The 17,681-nt window shown below is 48.9% G+C and overlaps 2 protein-coding genes across 2 annotated transcripts in view; one reads left to right on the top strand and one right to left on the bottom strand.

Moving 5' to 3' along the window:
* Positions 1-1,797: 1,797 nt before the first annotated feature.
* CONPUDRAFT_60015 (uncharacterized protein) lies at positions 1,798-3,671 on the bottom strand (the record flags this gene model as incomplete). The annotated part of the gene is made up of 4 exons (XM_007772290.1): positions 1,798-1,917; positions 2,802-2,900; positions 3,082-3,176; positions 3,248-3,671. The coding sequence occupies 4 exons, from the start codon at positions 3,669-3,671 to the stop codon at positions 1,798-1,800; spliced, it is 738 nt and encodes a 245-aa protein (XP_007770480.1).
* Positions 3,672-4,986: 1,315 nt separating this feature from the next.
* Positions 4,987-17,681, top strand: part of CONPUDRAFT_59860 (FAD/NAD(P)-binding domain-containing protein) — a gene marked incomplete at both ends in the record, with an annotated part of 14,594 nt that continues 1,899 nt past the window's right edge. Inside the window, 8 exons of the mRNA XM_007772284.1 lie at positions 4,987-5,106; positions 5,160-5,322; positions 5,381-5,643; positions 7,988-8,112; positions 8,761-8,820; positions 8,929-8,953; positions 13,981-14,007; positions 14,064-14,246. Of these exons, the coding sequence (XP_007770474.1) occupies positions 4,987-5,106; positions 5,160-5,322; positions 5,381-5,643; positions 7,988-8,112; positions 8,761-8,820; positions 8,929-8,953; positions 13,981-14,007; positions 14,064-14,246 (966 nt within the window). The remainder of the gene's footprint in view (positions 5,107-5,159; positions 5,323-5,380; positions 5,644-7,987; positions 8,113-8,760; positions 8,821-8,928; positions 8,954-13,980; positions 14,008-14,063; positions 14,247-17,681) is intronic.

Below are 17,681 nucleotides of genomic sequence, written 5' to 3'. Positions count from 1 at the left end.
TACTACTACGTAGCATGTTTTCCTCCTGGAACTTCCTTGTTGCTGTCGGGTCCTTGAAGCTCATACTCGGAATCTTTCTATCGTGTTGGAAGTGGCACTATCCGAAAGTGGCTGGCCCTTGAACTTATTGGCGAAAGTCGAGACGAACCGAGGTTCATTGTAGCCGCCATTAAAGGGAGAGGAGCGGACAACTTGAGGGTGAGGCTCCAGGCTCCTACACGCCGTCTGGTTCGTGTGCAAGGTCGCCGCACAGTGCAATGTCTAATCAGAGATTGAGGGACTTGATAAAATTCCTTGATCTTGTGAGATAGGGGACTTGACCGAATGCGTACCAATTTCAATCCCCGATGAACTTTATCTCCCAAGCACACTCACCAACGGCTGCAAGCAAAGCCTCACAGCCACAGGAAGAGAAGCAGCGGACCTTGAATATATTACTTTCCCAAACACAAAAAGCTCCGTGTGGGAAACAGAACCAGGTTTATTTGCTATTTGATGGGATGGTTACCATCAGCACGCAGCGCGGCATTGAGTTGAGACAACGTTGGCACAGACGGATTCGAACTCGCTACCTTGGAGAGAAAGGCAAAAACGAATACACGCTAGTACCATTACACCACAAGGGGCAAGTTACAACTTTGCTAGCTCACGTTTATATGTAGCTCATGCTCACTACAGCTTATAAATAATATACTCATCTGCCCTTTGTTACACATCCTCAGATTATACCGTATATCTAACAGTCTGAGCTTGGCCAAGCTATAAGCATCGCCCACATGTACTATCTCAATGCCACACTCTAATGAGGCCATCGTGTGCTTTGCCAATCTCATCCTTGAAGCTAGGTTTGTTGTTGATAGGGGAGTTCAGCCCCAACTAGCTATAGATGTGGCCATTCCGGCGTTGAAGGCTGCCATTATGGTCTACTTGGTATCCCTATTAATTCTGCTTATACTACCGACAAGGCTGCTAGTTCGGTTCCCAGGCGGTGCATTTGCTTTATTGTTGCTGATCCAACGATCACGGCTTTAGGACGTGGGAAGTGACAATGGATAAATATACCTGATCCCCATTTGTGTTTCTGAAACTTCCTGATAAATTTGCACTCCGATGCATCACCACCTTGTGGCTGTGAGGCTTTGCTTGCAGCCGTTGCTGCGAGTGCAAGGAAATTATAGTTCATCGGACTTTGGATATATTCAACACCAGAACCAATGAGAGATCGATTTAAAAATATCACATATCACTAGTCCCCCGCTCTAGGATTAAGCCTTGCCTCGAGCAGCAAACGGCTGTGTTGGAGCCTGGTGAGGCTCGCGCTATGGTATGCTTGTCGAAGGCCTAGTCAGTAATGTTGGCACGTACATATGGGGTTATTAACACTTTAACAATATTAGTGGCAGATACTAGATTATCCCGTAGCTAACATTACCAGCTGTGCTCTGTATTTATCCATTCGCTAGCTAACTAATTGCATATATGACATTTCATCATCCAACCGGCCTGCATCCTTCAGCAAGTTTCGAGGCACAAGTATACGAGGGGACCAGGACAAATCCTATACCACTAGCGTTCACTCAAACACGACTTTAAACTAGGATACTTGAGTTTCTTGAATTACAACGTCATTGTGGAGGAAAGAATTCAGTACTTACCAGAAATCGGTGTAGTCAGGCCCTTGATACCTAGCTCCTCAGCAAGGATCTGCAGGGCAATGTGACGGCTGAAGTATCGAGCAGTCTGGAAACCACCTGGGAAGACCCACAAACCCTGCTGGCCTGTGGGACGCCAGGCCCGTCAAAGCTCGCCTACAGCATCGGGACCCCACACAGGGCCGACCTTGGCGGCAACCTCGGGGCCCATAAGGGCTTCAACATTCGAAGACGCCAAATGGTATCCAGTCCTGGATAAGACGAACTTTACAAAGAGTCTCCAGGACCATGAGGAAAACATACGCGAGAACGATGACATCGGCTTCGAGTTTTTTTACCATCGTTGGATACAATGCCGCCCTCTTCGAAGTGAGGGGGCTCTACACCCTGCTTGACCTTGACATGACCATCTATGATGAGTTGGCCGATGCCGGTATCAAGCACTATATGCAACTCCAGTTAGCAGTCCTCTCAACATAAGAAAGGAGACATCGAGTACTGGTGCTTCCAGCTCGCTTCTCGAACAGGTAGATGATTCCACCAGCCCTCTGCCCGTTGTACTCCCAGGTGACCTTGAAACCTTTCTGTTCCAGGCCATTGTAGAGTTCAGCGTCTGCCTTCTTGGCCTGCTCAATCCGGTCCGTCGACATCTTGACCATGAGGCGAGGTGGAAGCGAATTTGCGACTAGGTCTGCATCCTCGAGATCACGCGTCTCTTTGTAGTTCAGCTTTACATTATTCGTTGAGGTTTTGAGCGATTGGATGACCATTGCACTTCGTTGAACAATGGTCGTTGGAGCCGCGCCCCTAGATACAAAATCTTGACATACATCCGCCAATGCGTTTCCCTGAGTCAATGCGTATATGGTGTCAAACTTATGATATGCAAGTTTAGTGATAAGCACCCACTGCACCGATGACAACATCTTTCTTGCCTCTGTACCTGTGACCGCCTGTGTGGGAATCTGAGTGGTACACTTCGCCTTTGAACTCATGCTGCCCTGGAATTGGAGGAACAAACGGTGCTCCAATCCCTGTTGCAATAACAACATGCTTCGGATTGAGGGTAATGTGGTTGCCTGCTTGGTTGACTGTCACAGTCCACCTCTTACTTTCATTGTCAAATGTGGGCACCGGATTGGATATGACACTTGACGAGGTCCAAATTGTGAGTTCTTGTTGGATGGCATACGACTCCATAAAGTCAGCCAACTTTCTCCGACCAATGTATTCCAGGAAGTTCGCCGGCTACGATTGGTAGAGGACTACGTAAGAAGTGTCAGCTAAAGCCATTCCGACGGAGGGGGTCTAACACACAAGAGCTAAAGTGGGCCAGCAGATGCAATGATAGAGTAGGATAACTTGAGGAGGTAAAATCTTCTGTCACTGATCCGAGTAGCTGAATGGACTCTCACCGGTTGCGCCAAACATCGCCAACGCGAGGTGTCTTCTCAATGACCAAAGCATGAATACCCATGTGACAGAATCGAGCAGCAGCCATCAGGCCACATTGGCCACCGCCGACTATGCAACACGTCAAGTCTTGTTTGTTTCATACTCACGGAAAAGTGTACCAATGAGAACGGTAGGGTCACGCTCGATAGCTTCAACCTCTTTCTCCCTATCTTCCTCCCAAGTGGTCATAGTTGTAGGATCCCAAGGAATCCCCCTTGGCCGCGTGGTGGGCTCTTCGTGACCAACCAATTCGTGCATAGCAGTGTAAACAGTGAAAGCTTTATACCCTTCCGGTCCAGGTACGAGGCGGAAAAAGCCCCGGCTGCAAGCATGGGGCTCACGGAGCGTGAACCTGAACGCTGCCTGAATTCCAGCAACTTCAGTACCGGGTATAGGGAAGGAAGAGGGACGGCCGAGGGTGCTTCCCGCGTCGATCTCTAGGTCACCAAGTCCCACTATATCAAAGCGATGCCCGCCGTCGAGCAGTTCCAAGAGGAACGCAGCCATCTTTTCACGTCCCTCAATGGTTCTAAAGTCCCAGGAAAAACAAAGGATGTCTAACATAGTCAAGATTATAAGTAGGTTCCATGTCCAGGAACGATTGCAAGTACACACCTCGAAACCAGCCATCTGGCAGGAAGTGTCAGACGAATTGCTCTATGTCGCCAGAAATTGAGGCCGTGTTCAAGCTGGAGAGCCACTCAGTGGCAATTTGGGGTGGGTCGGCCTCTTTTGAGATCATTTCTGCAAGGCAGAGAGAGCTCTAGTACGCGTGAAGGGATTTTGAAGTAGGAGCTGGGGACTATTGTAGCTTTATGTTCTCAGCCGTTCTTATAGTCATCCCATCGCCCAATACCTGCGTCAGAGGAGATTACCATAGCGCTCAATAATGCAGTAACTGAGAGCATAGGCTTATGAGATCTTGACTGAGAGCTGGTAGGTTGAGATGAGGTTGGTAGACAAAGACAGGCAAATGGCTCCAGTGAAAACAAGAGAAGATAGAGAGAACGCTGTCATAACGAATTACGAAGCCCCTGAGCTCGTAAGGTCATTGACATGATGCAAACAAACAACTTCCCACGCACTTTTCCTTCCACTACCGCCGAGCAATGGTCGGCGATCTCTCTCTCGACCGACGTCCAATTGCGTTATCCAGCGAGGAAAAACAGTGCATGATGCCTGGGCCTGAGCTCCTGTGACTGGAATACAACTCTCATATCTCAGTTAATCAACTTCTACGTCAAAGCTTCCGGAAGCGCACCTTGAGCGCTTGAGCTTGGGACTATTCTACTTTTAACCCTTCTGGACATGCTTCTGGATGCGGCTTCACTATAGATGTTCTATCAATGTCCGCTTGGTGATCAGAAGCTTCACTACTCCTGATGCTCTTTTGAGGTCATTGAGTCGCTCTCTGTCTGGACCTCAATGCTCTTCACCCTTCCATTTGGGAATGTCATATGCAAACTTATGGTAGATGAAGACTGGATCGCTCTGGCTGCTAGCAAGTACTACATCTCAGCCAAACTCAAAGCCTTAATCTGACTTATCCGTTGGACAATACACTGTTAAACTCATCGAAAGAGGAAGCATGGCAAGGCAAGGCACCTTTCATCCCTGAGTCAAGACTGCGCTCCCAAGATCATGAACAGCGGTCCATAAGGGTTGACGTTGAGCCATGCCTGACTCATGACCCCTTGCATTCTCACCTGACGAGGAACCTGACTCCCAGCGAATGCTTTTATAGTGATGGATAAGGATCGTGTCCATGAGTGCAACCGTTCCCTGCTTGTCCTACCAGGATGTCCGACCTCGTACCGGTACTCATTGTGTGCGCATCGTTGTCGATTCTAAGTGGAGTGCTCACCCTTGAGTCCCATAGGTTGGTGCTGGCCCTTCCGGGCTGGCTACAGCGCTGACCCTCCTTCGGAATGGTGTTCCGGTGCAAATCATCGAGAAGAATGTTGAGCATAGACGGGGCCAGCGGGGTGCTGCGATGATGGTAAAATGTCGTGTACATGCCACCACCCTCTGATGCTGACACAAATTATATAGCCTCGAAGTCTTGAGATCTATGATTTTCTAGAAGTACCTGAAATGAGACTGCAAGGTTCACCGGCAACTCCCATAAGGACCTACGACAAGGGTGGAATCAACCCCCTCCAGACAATGCCGATGTTTGAGCACCAAGAAGTAACCCCGGGAACTCCCTATGTAGGTTTCTAGGAGGTTGATTCAACTCATTGCTTCATCGGCTAGATTACTTTTACAGCCAGATTGTCTTTTCCTTGGTCAAGAGTTTATCGAGAAGAATCTGCGCAATCATCTTGCAAAACTCTCTTGCACTATAGAGCTCGGCACAGAGTTGCAATATCTACAGCAATTTGAGGACTACGTCGAGGTTGAACTCACTCGTACTTGCGATGGAAAAGTGACGATGGAGAAGATTTCAGCTTTATGGGTTATCGGGGCTGATGGCGCTAGAGGTGTGTCAGTGTCCTGTGAACAACGTCTTACAACAAGAGCCAACTCTGTCCAGGTATGACATGAAAGCAAATGGGGCTTGAGTTCATTGGAGAAACCCGCGATGACCATCAGCTTGTGATTGGTGATGTTCGGGTAGAAGGATTGGACAGCAAGGCATGTGTCTGCCTACTGGATATGATATGTGATGCTGATCCTCACCTCAAGTACTGGCACATGTGGGGCTCGATGTCCAATAAAATGTAGAGTGTATTTGTTCCAGGATTTTGTACGCCAATTTGACATCCTAGTAAGAGTGACTTTGCGCCCTACTCCTGACCTTGGCGATACTTGGGAATCACGCTCAGATGTGAGGAAGCCGCCGATTGCGCTTCTAGTCGATTCTCGACTACTTATATACTAAACATAATTGTATATGCTTCTAGGAGCCTTCTCCTTAATAAATAATAGGGTGCCCGCAGCATAGGGCTTGGTTTGCCATCGAAGCTCCGGCAGGAGCCTTCATATATTTCTCGGAGCTTACACGCAGCCACTGCTGCCGGATCTCAAATCCAACACTCCCCCTCAAACCTAGCCCATGCCTTACTCGGTTTCGCAAACACAAGTATTCCTGGCTGGCAATCTCGGTTTGAGCTTTTCCATGGCAACTATTGCCTTATCTTTATTACTTCACGCTTTTGTGCGCTTATTCTCTGGTTATATTGTCACTTTGTATAGCTAACTTAATAGCATAATTTAACACGTTGTTATTCAGCATTTGTCAGAACATTTAATGTATATTTCTGCGTGTGTTGACTTAGCAATGGCCAGTTGCTTTTCTAGTCTTCACTTTCGCGCTTTTACATGTTTTTATTATCGTTTTTCGTTTTAGGATCTGCTATGTAATAACATAGATATACATTTACTTCGAAGGGTTTCTTTATAAGCGGTGAGCGCTTGTTTTAATATTGTATGACTTCAGGTTTTGACTTGTATAAGTGTATAGTTTTTTATCTGATTAGGTCACGCGAGTGCGTCATTGAAAACCTAGTTTATATTGTCTCGTAGATGTTTGTAGAAGTTAAGTGTGGTTTGAAGTTGGTTTGAAGTATGATTTATTGAGTTTAACTGTTCCAAACTGATATTTATTTCGTTTTTTGATATTCTATTCCGCCAAGTTTGGTGCTGTTCTGGGTCTTGTTTTATTATTATTATTAGCGTCTGGTTGTTTTACTTATGCCGGTTTTACTTATGCCGGTTTTGGCGCGGAATCTACCACTGACTCCCCCTCGTGCCGAACATCCGGCTTGGGGAATCTTATTATTAAATATGAATGATCTTTCTGTATACGTATATATCCAATGGTTTTACATGTTGGTTTTTACTTCTGTCTCACTGCTTAAAGCAGCTCTTGGTTTCTGTAAGTCACGGAGCAACCCACTCAAGGTATATCTTATGGATATGTTTTCAATATTGGTATTGGTCTTTGACTCTTTCGAGTACGTTAAGTTTTGTCGGAGTTTAAATTCCAATGCCTTTTTCGGCGTTCACTTGCAATTTGGTTTCGTCTCACTGGCCACTGGCTGGGCTCTGAGATATAGTATGTATGTCGGAACTACTTATTCATCAATATCAGATTTCTTTTGACTGTTTATCATGTCCAAAAATGTCGCCTCTGAGATTGGAATTATCTCTGAGTTTCAATTATTGCCGCATTTAGCAGGCTTTTGTTATCTGAGTCTCAATCAGTGCCATTTCTGCAAGGTCCTCATAGTGTTATTCGTCTCAATCTTCAGGTTTATTTATTTGATTCTAAAGTCTTTTATTACTGTTTATGGCTATCAAGTCACGCCTGTGAAGGCAGAGCAATGTCTGAGTTTAAACGAGTGCCACTTTCGGCATTTAGTCTGATTATCATTGTTATCTTTTGTTTTATTTCTAGGCATGGCCTCCGGCCCATTGCCTTCTTCTGTTAATATTCGGTTGGGGTTTATGTTATACTTCTTAGGTAATATCTTTGTCCGCTCTCGAAGCGTCGTAGTTTTTGTCTGAGTTTGGCTGTACATGTCTGCGTTTCTATAGTTGCCATTTTCGGCACTCATATTCAGTCTCAGTTTCAATTATTGCTTATTTCCGCACATATATTAGTCTTGCTCCCCCTCGCAGCGAACACAGCTCGGAGGGTCGGACTTATGAGTCTGGGACATATTTTCTATTATATTATATAGTAGTTTTATGTTGTTTAAGAGCTTATGTGATTTTAGGTATGCTTTGTTCTTTTTCGTAAGCAGATCACTTTCTCGTTCTCGGAGATTGGTATACACTGGGTTTATTTATATTCCTTTCTTTATTTGACTGGGTCGCGCGGCGCGTCGGCAAGTTTTCTGTATTTATGAAGCAAAGCTTATGTTATAGTTTAGACGTCTGCTGAGGTTTTCGGCCTTGTACAGATTCTGTCTCGATCTCACTCAGCCTGCCGGGCATTTTATATGTTTTATTCGCAAATATTATTACATCATCAACCCATCCGGCCATATTCTGGACCGTCGCAGGGGATGTTTGAATATAAGTGCGTGAGTCTGGCTTTCGCCATTCCCGTATGGTGTGTCTGAGTCCAAATGCGGATGCACGTGATATGCTGCTGGTGCCGTTTTCGGGCATGGCGCGTACACGGTGCGGGGATATGTGGCAAGCGAGGAGAGAGCAAATCGATGAAGGGCAGATATATGCGAGCTTGAGCGCGGGGCTCATAACCACTTGGGAATCACGCTCAGATGTGAGGAAGCCGCCGATTGCGCTTCTAGTCGATTCTCGACTGCTTATATACTAAACATAATTGTATATGCTTCTAGGAGCCTTCTCCTTAATAAATAATAGGGTGCCCGCAGCATAGGGCTTGGTTTGCCATCGAAGCTCCGGCAGGAGCCTTCATATATTTCTCGGAGCTTACACGCAGCCACTGCTGCCGGATCTCAAATCCAACAGCGATAATTTCTTTTGGATGATGGCGGGCGGACGTGGCTTCAAAGCCCAAGATTATGTAGACGACAAGGAGAAGCTGTCAAAATTCATGTCATCTGTGATGGAGCGGGATATTTCTTTTGAAGTATGAGCATTGGCCGAGTACAGGTAGGAGCGCTGGACATTATGATCTCGATTCCTCATCTTGCCTTCACTAACAGTGCACATTTAGGCCTAACATCCGAATGACCAAGAACTTCAGAAAAGGAAGAGTATTTTTAGTTGGGGGTACGTCTAGATTTGTTCTGCTCACCAAATCATTCACAAATATTTGTCTCAGATGCCGCACAGTATGTCTGCTCTTCGCTGAACGGTCGCCGTGTTGTTGATTATGACGTAGCGTTCATAGCCCTACAGGAGGCCAAGTAAGTATATTTGGTGTTTAAATTTTATATTTACACTAATCTAATCATGGTCGACGGTGTGAGCACGTCGTGCGTGCGCCACAAACTTCAGCGTGCCTTTCGAGGCACGCACGTGCAAGGAGTCGCCTCCTCAGTGGCTCTCTCACCAGCGTACCTCCGTACGCGCGCGAAGCGTGATCTAACTAGACACCTTCAGCGTCGCTCGAATTGAGCGTCGCGCACAGGAGGGGCCTGTATAGGCCCCCTCTCTCGAGTTTCAAACCAAGGGTTCGCCTCCGCGTCGAGGACTGGGTCAGTCTGATCCTCGAAGGGGCTCCAATGACGGAGCGCCCCATTGGCAAACGAAAGCATATATAAACGCGGGCAGAAACGCGAGGAGTCGACATCAGCTCACCCTCGCGTTTTCTGCCTGGTAAGTTCCCAACAGCTCTGTTGGAGTGTTCGATCAGCTCACCCTTGCGTTTTTGACTCAACAGAATCAGCTTCTGCCTGAATCAGCTTCGCGTTCTTTTCGCGTCCTTTGTCGTACCTCCCATCACTCCGTTCAACCCTCATGTCAGACAGCAATGAACAACGGTCATGATCGGGCTCAGACGCTCAGAGGGAGCATGATGAAAACTCGCCGCAGTCTCGGCTCATCGAACAGTCTTGCCTCGCAGTCGTACGCAGCTACTCTGCAGGCGATATCCCTCTCAAGGCCGCGGCTATCCATGAACTCCAGCTCCATCTCAACCCTGAGGAAACCGGTGTGGATGAGGACGAGTACTTCCAGGCACTCGAGAGCTATGTCAAGCTGCTCAATGCCTCTGACCGATCTAGACGCCGCGCTCGCGAACGCGGTGAAGCTCTCAACCGTAGCTCGCGTGAGAGATCACTTGCCGGACTCAAACGGTCGAGGGAGCGCAGCCGCTCTCCGGAACGCGCAGCTCGGTCCCATAAGAAGACTCGTAACGCGTCTCCACGCCTCTCCGATTTCGAGGACGGCGACGAAGATGAAGACGACAATGACGACGACAATGAGACCATGCCCAACGGTGATGACGACGAGCCCGACCGACGCTACGGTGACTCATCCAGTCTGTCAGCCACCCTCCACTGGGAAAGATCTGCTGCCAATCTCGCCGCTCGGGCTGGCTCTACCTCTGTCGTGCGAACCTTACGCTGCTATCAGGCCTGGCGAAGCGGACACAAGGTCGTGGTTGGCTCACTCACGAACCAACTCGACTGCCCTCCGTTCCCATATAAGGAATGGGGAAACATCGTCAAAGGCCATGCTGTTGACCTCGACTCCGTTCTTGCCGGGCTCAATTCCAGCTCGCTTGACGACTCTCGTACCACTTCCCTTGGCGACGGGTTCGAGCTTCGGGTTCGGGGAGCCAAGACCTCTCGATCAGTACATAGCTTCGGAGAATGGGTCTCTGCTTGGACACAGACCGTCAACGCCTATTGCTACGTCTTCCCTTGGCGACTCGAAGAACTCAACGCTTACCTGGCCCACATTGTCGACCTGTTCGGCGCGATCCATGAGAGTCAACATGGACGAGTCATTGCATATGACAAAGCCGTTCGAGTCCTCGTTGGAAAACAGCGCAACATTTCCCTTGACGACTTTGCTCGCTTCGGATCCCTCCAAATCTCCCACCTTCACGTCATCGGAGCTCACAGCTCCAAGTCTACCGGAAGTCGTAATGAAGGCGGTCGAGGGGGGTCTTCTGGACGCACCTCTTCCGGTCCCAACGAGCCCTGTCACAAGTGGAACAAGGGGCTTTGCCCGAAGTCCGCTTCTGCCTGCCGGTATAAGCACCACTGCGAAAGGTGTCACGGAAACCACGTTGTCACCGAGTGTACCTGAGGTGCCAGCAAGGGGGCAAGTGGCTCCGCCTGAGGATGACGGCCTAGGGCCGTCGTCGCGGCGAGGGATGATCTGGGGCGACATCCCAAATTTTGCCAGTAAAACAGCCCTATGGACGGAGACGGCGGATCCACTTCCTCGTCCCCCCGAGGGAGAATTCCGTAATCGAGCCGCTATGAATACGATACGTGATAATCCAGACCTTTTCAAAATAGTTTCTCCCATCAATGTTAACCGCTTTGAAGAACTTCTGCGTGATCATCCCAACCAAGCCTTCGTCCATTCAGTCTGCGCCGGCTTCCATCATGGCTTCTGGCCATTCGCCCATGAGCGGCCATCCGACTACCCGGAAACTTGGGACCAATCACAAGCCCATGTTTCCGACGATCGAGAACTCCGATTCCTTCGAGCTCAGATTGATGAAGAGGTCCAACTTGGTCGCTTCTCCCGACCTTTCGGGCCCGATCTTCTGCCAGGGATGTATAGTTCTCCAATACATGCCGTTCCCAAACCGGGATCGGACAAGTTACGTTTAGTCACTGATCAGAGTGCAGGCGACTTCTCGCCGAACTCACTCATTGATAAAGGAGACATCGCTGGTGTTACCCTTGACAACGTCCGGGACCTAGGCTATGCGCTGAGGGAAGCAAAGAAGCTTTGGCCCAACGAAGATCCCGTTCTTTACAAATCGGACGTCAAAAGTGCCTACCGTCTCATTCCAATGCACCCGCTGTGGCAGATCAAACAGGTTGTCACGATTAATGGTGTTCGCCACGTTGATCGATGCAACTGCTTTGGGGGTCATGCTTCACAGCGTCTCTTCCACGCATTCATGTCCCTTGTATTGTGGATTCAAATTCGGAAACGCAACATCCGCTCGTGTTTCTTATATGTTGATGACAATTTCGGGTCTGACCGTCCAGGCCGGACAAGCTTGTACTGTCCTTATGAACTATGGATGCCAACTAACCAAGCCAATATCCTCCGGCTATGGGACGAACTTGGTATCCCTCACGAACCTAAGAAACAGCTCCATGGTTCCAGCCTTCCGATTATCGGGTTTCTCGTCAACACAGTCGACATGTCCGTCACGATGTCTGCCGAATCTCGTGCTAATCTCCTCACGTTCATTTGAGAGTTTGCTGTTCTAAACCAGCGCCGTTCTCTTCGGGACTTCCAACGCCTTGCAGGTTATGTGAACTGGGCTCTCAATGTGTACCCTCTGCTGAGACCAGGGCTCACTGCTGTGTACGACAAAACCGCGGAGAAAATGCGATCATTTGCCCGGATTTGGATTAACAAAGCGGTCGTAGCAGAGCTTTGTTGGCTAGCCACTCACCTAGAGAAGTCGAGAGGAGTCTTCTTTTTCAAATCCATCTACTGGAATCGCGCAGCTTACCAATCGGCCACTCACGTTTACACCGATGCCTGCCTGGAGGGGATGGGATTTTGGGTTCCATCTCTCAACAAGGCATTCTATGCTCCTATCGAAGCCGATGGTCATTCCATCTTTTTCTTCGAGTCTTTGGCGGTTCTGTGTGCGCTTCGTGCGCTCGCCCGCGTCCTTCCTCGTGAGGCCCACGTCTTCGTTTTCTGTGACAACCAGAACGCGGTGGCTCTCTTCTCATCGTTTTCACCAAAAGCGCCTTACAACACAATTACTAGAGCGGCGGTCGACATCCTCGTCGAGCACAGTTGGGACCTGAGAGTTAAGTGGTTACCGTCCCACGAAAACGTGGTCGCCGACGCTATTTCTCGAGCAGACTTCGACCGCGCCCGATCCATCATCCCTCACCTTGCCATTGACGAGTTCTTGCTACCTTCAAACTTGTCGGCATCCTGATGTCCTCTGCATAGCGTCCTCCCTGGACGAGGTCTCGCCTGGACCAGGAACTGGCAGTCACTCTCGGCTATGCTCTTGATGTCTCCTCCTCGCTCGCCTACTCCTCAGCTCTCAATGCCTATACTTCCTTCTGTCGCAAACATGACTTCCCCATCACTCCCACTCCCAACACCTTTGCGCTTTTCATAGTCTACATGCAGGCATCTGTATCCCCTAAGACTATTAATTCATACCTATCGGGCATTTGCAGTCAGCTTGAGTCGATCTATCCAGACGTTCGTCAGATTCGTCGTAACCCGCTTGTTTCTCGCACTTTACGAGGCTCTTTTCGTCGGTTTCAACAACCTGCAAACCGGAAAGCGGCTTTAACTCGTCTTGATTTGGATCACGCTGCTTGCTCCTTATTGCCGAACATAGTCTACGATGATGCGCTATTTCTAGCTCAGCTTCTTACGGGTTTCTACGGCCTAATGCGCTCTGGCGAACTTGTGTTGCCGGATCGCGTCGAACTGCAATCTCATGACAAACTCACCATGCGTCACACGGTATCGATATCCGGCAACTCCTTCTCGTTCACACTGCCGCGTCACAAGGCCGACGCTACTTTCGAAGGTGATAAAGTCCTTCTGACTGATGTCCATGTCGGGCCTTCCCCCCTTCACGCGTTCAAGCGTTTTCTCGCCCTCCGTGACGCGAAATTCCGTCTCCGGCCTCACCTGTGGATCTGTGAGGATGGGAAGCTCCCTACGCGGTCCTGGTTCATGAGCTATATCCGCCGCCTTTATCCCCCATCCATAGCGGGTCATTCCCTACGCGCCGGGGGTGCAACGGCTCTTGCGGAAGATGGAGTCCCGCTCCAGCGTATCCAAGCCATCGGTCGTTGGTCATCGGATGCCTTCAAGATCTATATTCGCAAGCACCCCGCGCTCATCGCAGCCAACTTGCTGGGCAACTAGCTTTGCTGCACGCTTCGCCCTCCTCCTCGCATCGTGCGTACAACGCCCTCACTCTACCTCAAAAAAAAAAAAAAAAAAAAAAGAAAGCCAATTTAGCCACATCAGGGCCGGAGGTCTCGGGCTTCGCGTACAGAGCTACGTAGCCCCATTTTTCTATTTTACAATCTATGTGTCGGCCAGCCTCACACAATTTCCTTATCATGTACTAGCCAACGAGCTAGCGGTTGCCAATACACTCGCCTTTCTCGGGTTCTCGGAATTCACTCCGAGAATCGCGGTGGCTCTAGTTCATCTGGCCGATTTCAGCGTTCCGCTCGTAACCTAAGCCTGATTAGTGTTGATTGGATCTAGGAGCAGTGATCCATACACCTTACAGGGCCTCAACTCTGCCATCCAGGATGCTGTCAGTCACAATAGTCGATTGAGCACTGGAACTAACACACTGAGAAAATTGCTCAGATCAATCTCGGATGGAAGCTTGCCTTGGTCATTAATGGCGACTCAAAGGAGACACTTTTGGATACCTTTAGCGAAGAGCGCGTGCCAGTCATCTCGCAAATGCTCAGGCTCACCACAGAATCCTTGAACGGTACCATCAACGCGGATCGAACGAGGACAGCGACTAGCTTCACGCGAACTCCTGTGTTCTACTATCGATGCCCCCCCTGTGAAACAATGTACCCCCTGTGAAACACCTCCGTTTTGTGTTTTTTCCCTTTACCTTGTATATAGCCAATGACCTCCGGAAACTTATTATTCATGTAATCCAATGTCTTCCGTAGCTCGTGAATTTTCTGCATACTTTCTCGAAGCCTGTAAGAGATGCCAGCGGGATGCCGATACCGTGACTCTACCCTCACTGTGGAAATCTGTGACCATAACGGCTATGTCATACTAGTCACGGCGTTTTGATAGTTGAATGACTTCATGCCGATGCGTGCCGCCATGCTACTCCATCACGCTTTTGTCACGACCGAGCCCCTGTCTTCCAAGCTCAAAATCTCAACGCTGCTGAAACGCGGGCAACTAAACATTGATGTGCACAACTTGTACTCTGATTAGTAGATACATGTTACCAACAGATACCAAGAGCCCAAAGTAAACGAGGCATATTTGACTAGGTGCCTGGGGCGAATGAGTTTTGAGTAATGCAACTTAGAAAGGTTTGTCGAGCTGTACAACACTCAGTTCTGACCTTCTACTGCTGAGCTTCGACTATGGTATAGACTAGGGCGTGAACAGTGTACAGAAAAATAATCGTGAGCATTGATGGGGGGATGGACGAGATATGTTCGAATAACAGCGATGTTTCACAGGGGGTACATTGTTTCACAGGGGGGGCATCGATAGTACATGCTTGCATATACCGCCGTAGGTTCAGAGACGATGGTGTCGGACGGGCGGACTTCTGAGAGGCGACAGGTGTCGAGTCAGCGGACAATCAGCTCATTTGGCGAGGCTGTCGAGTGAGCTGACATCTGGTGGGACAGTAAGTAAGAGGACGCGGATGGTCATTAGAATAGTAGTGTGGCGGGGAACAGTGAAGATAATGCAACAGGCTCGAGTGAGCTGAGTAGGCCAGGAGGAAGAAAATAAGCAGCGGATGGGCAACTAAATAATAGCATAGTGAGGGTAGTTAAAGTAAGATGAGGGCATCGGGTGAGCTGACTGCGTGGGAGGGGAGGGGGAGGCCTGCGCGCGGATTGATAATATAATAGTACAGTGAGGCTGGTTAAGTTAACCAATGGCGTCGAGTGAGCTGACTGTCAGGAAGAGAGGCGGGCGGATAACCATTGCATCAGAATGACAGCGGTATGCTGCGGACTACAAACTGCGACCAATACCATCGGGTGAGCTCACCAGGGTTGAGGTGTGCGGGCGGAGGGTGAGTATCAAGAAAATAAGGATTCTATTGGGGACCACCAAACCCGCCAATGCCATTGAGTGAGCTGAGAGGGGTTGAGATACACGGGCGGGGATAGTTGTATCAGCATCATAACAATTATACTAGAGCCTGCCCAACCCCGCTGATGCCATCGAGTGAACTGAGAGGGGTTGAGATACACGGGCGGGGATAGTTGTATCAGCATAATAACAATTATACTAGAGCCCGCCCAACCCTGCCAATGCCATCAAGCAAGCTGACAGAGGTTGCAGTGCGCAGGCGGGGGGCGGTTGGATGAGTCAAATACTAGCTCTCCAATGCCTCTGACTGAGCTGAGCTGAGCTGGACACGCGGGCGGACAGCTGACAGATCAGCATTGTATTGGTGTACTGCAGACTGTGGAAGTTCACTGATGCTATTGGGTGAGCTCATTGATGTTGACACATGCGGGCGGATGAATGTTGTATGAGCTGAGCTCTGTCAATGCCATTGAGTAAGCTGACAGGGATAAGATGCGCGGGCGGATGGCTATTGGATGAGTCAAGCAATAGCATACTGACTGCCAGTGGTGCAGGCGGGCGGGTGACTCTGAAATTAGTACAATAACAGTACTTCCGCCACCATGCGGGCAGCTGTGAACTACTGAGTGGCGGGTACATTGGCATTAAAATTAGTTTCAATAGCCACAGCATCCGCCCTGTGCAGGTACTTGAGATTTAGCATACAATAGGGCGGATGCTGATATATCATACGTTATAACAGAGATAGAGTTCCTCCCGCATCTTCCGCCACTGCGCGGGCAGGTGTGGACTATTTGATGGCGGGTAAATTAGCATTACAGCTAGATTCAATAGCCGCAGCATCCGCCCCGCGCAGGTACTTGATATTCTACATGCAATAGGGCGGATGTTGATTTATCATATGTTATAACAAAGATAGAGCTCTTCCCGCACCTTCTGCCACTGCGCGGGCGGGTGTGGGCTACTCATTGGCGGGTACATCAGCATTAAAACTAGTTTCAATAGCTGCAGCATCCGCCCCGCGCAGATACTTGAGATTTAGCATACAATAAGGCGGATGCTAATTTGTCATATATTATAACAAAGATAGAGCTCTTCCCGCACCTTCTGCCACTGCGCGGGCGGGTGTGGGCTACTCATTGGCGGGTACATCAGCATTACAACTAGTTTCAATAGCTGCAGCATCCGCCCCGCGCAGATACTTGAGATTTAGCATACAATAAGGCGGATGCTGATTTATCATATATTATAACAAAGATAGAGTTCCTCCCACATCTTCCGCCAATGCGCGGGCGGCCATGGACTACTTAAGGGCGGGTACATCAACATTACAATTAGATTCAATAGCCGCAGCATCCGCCCTGTGCAGGTACTTGAGATTTAGCATACAATAGGGCAGATGCTGATATATCATACGTTATAACAGAGATAGAGCTCTTCCCGCACCTTCTGCCACTGCGCGGGCGGGTGTGGGCTACTCATTGGCGGGTACATCAGCATTACAACTAGATTCAATAGCCGCAGCATCCGCCTCGCGCAGATACTTGATATTCTACATGCAATAGGGCAGATGCTGATACATCATATATTATAACAAAGATAGTGTTGCTCCCACACCTTCTGCCACTGCGCGGGCGGGTGTGGAATACTCATTGGCGAGTACATCAACATTACAACTAGATTCAATAGCCGCAGCATCCGCCCCGCGCAGGTACTTGATATTCTACATGCAATAGGGCGGATGTTGATTTATCATATGTTATAGCAAAGATAGAGTTGCTCCCACATCTTCCGCCACTACGCGGGCAGCCATGGACTACTCATTGGCGGGTACATCAACATTACAGCTAGATTCAATAACCATAGTGTCTGCCCAGTGCAGGCACTCGATATTCAGTATACAACAGGGTGGACATTACTCTATCAGATATTATATCAAGTAGAATTACTTGCATGCCTTCCACCATCATGTAGAATGTTACAGGCCAAGGGTTTTGCAGGTATTAGATCGTTCTGATAAGTTTCAATGTCCATAGTGTATGCACTATTCTACGACATGGGTATATCAAACATAGACTAGTTCTTGTGTCACCAGCCATTGTTCACATCATTGAAACCTACTGTTTAGTCCATCCACCACATTGTACCCTAGATGGAGTGGTTTCAGTGTTT

Source organism: Coniophora puteana (genome assembly GCF_000271625.1).
Source record: "Coniophora puteana RWD-64-598 SS2 unplaced genomic scaffold CONPUscaffold_9, whole genome shotgun sequence".
NCBI lineage: Eukaryota > Fungi > Basidiomycota > Agaricomycetes > Boletales > Coniophoraceae > Coniophora > Coniophora puteana.
This window is presented reverse-complemented; position numbering and strand designations above follow the sequence as displayed.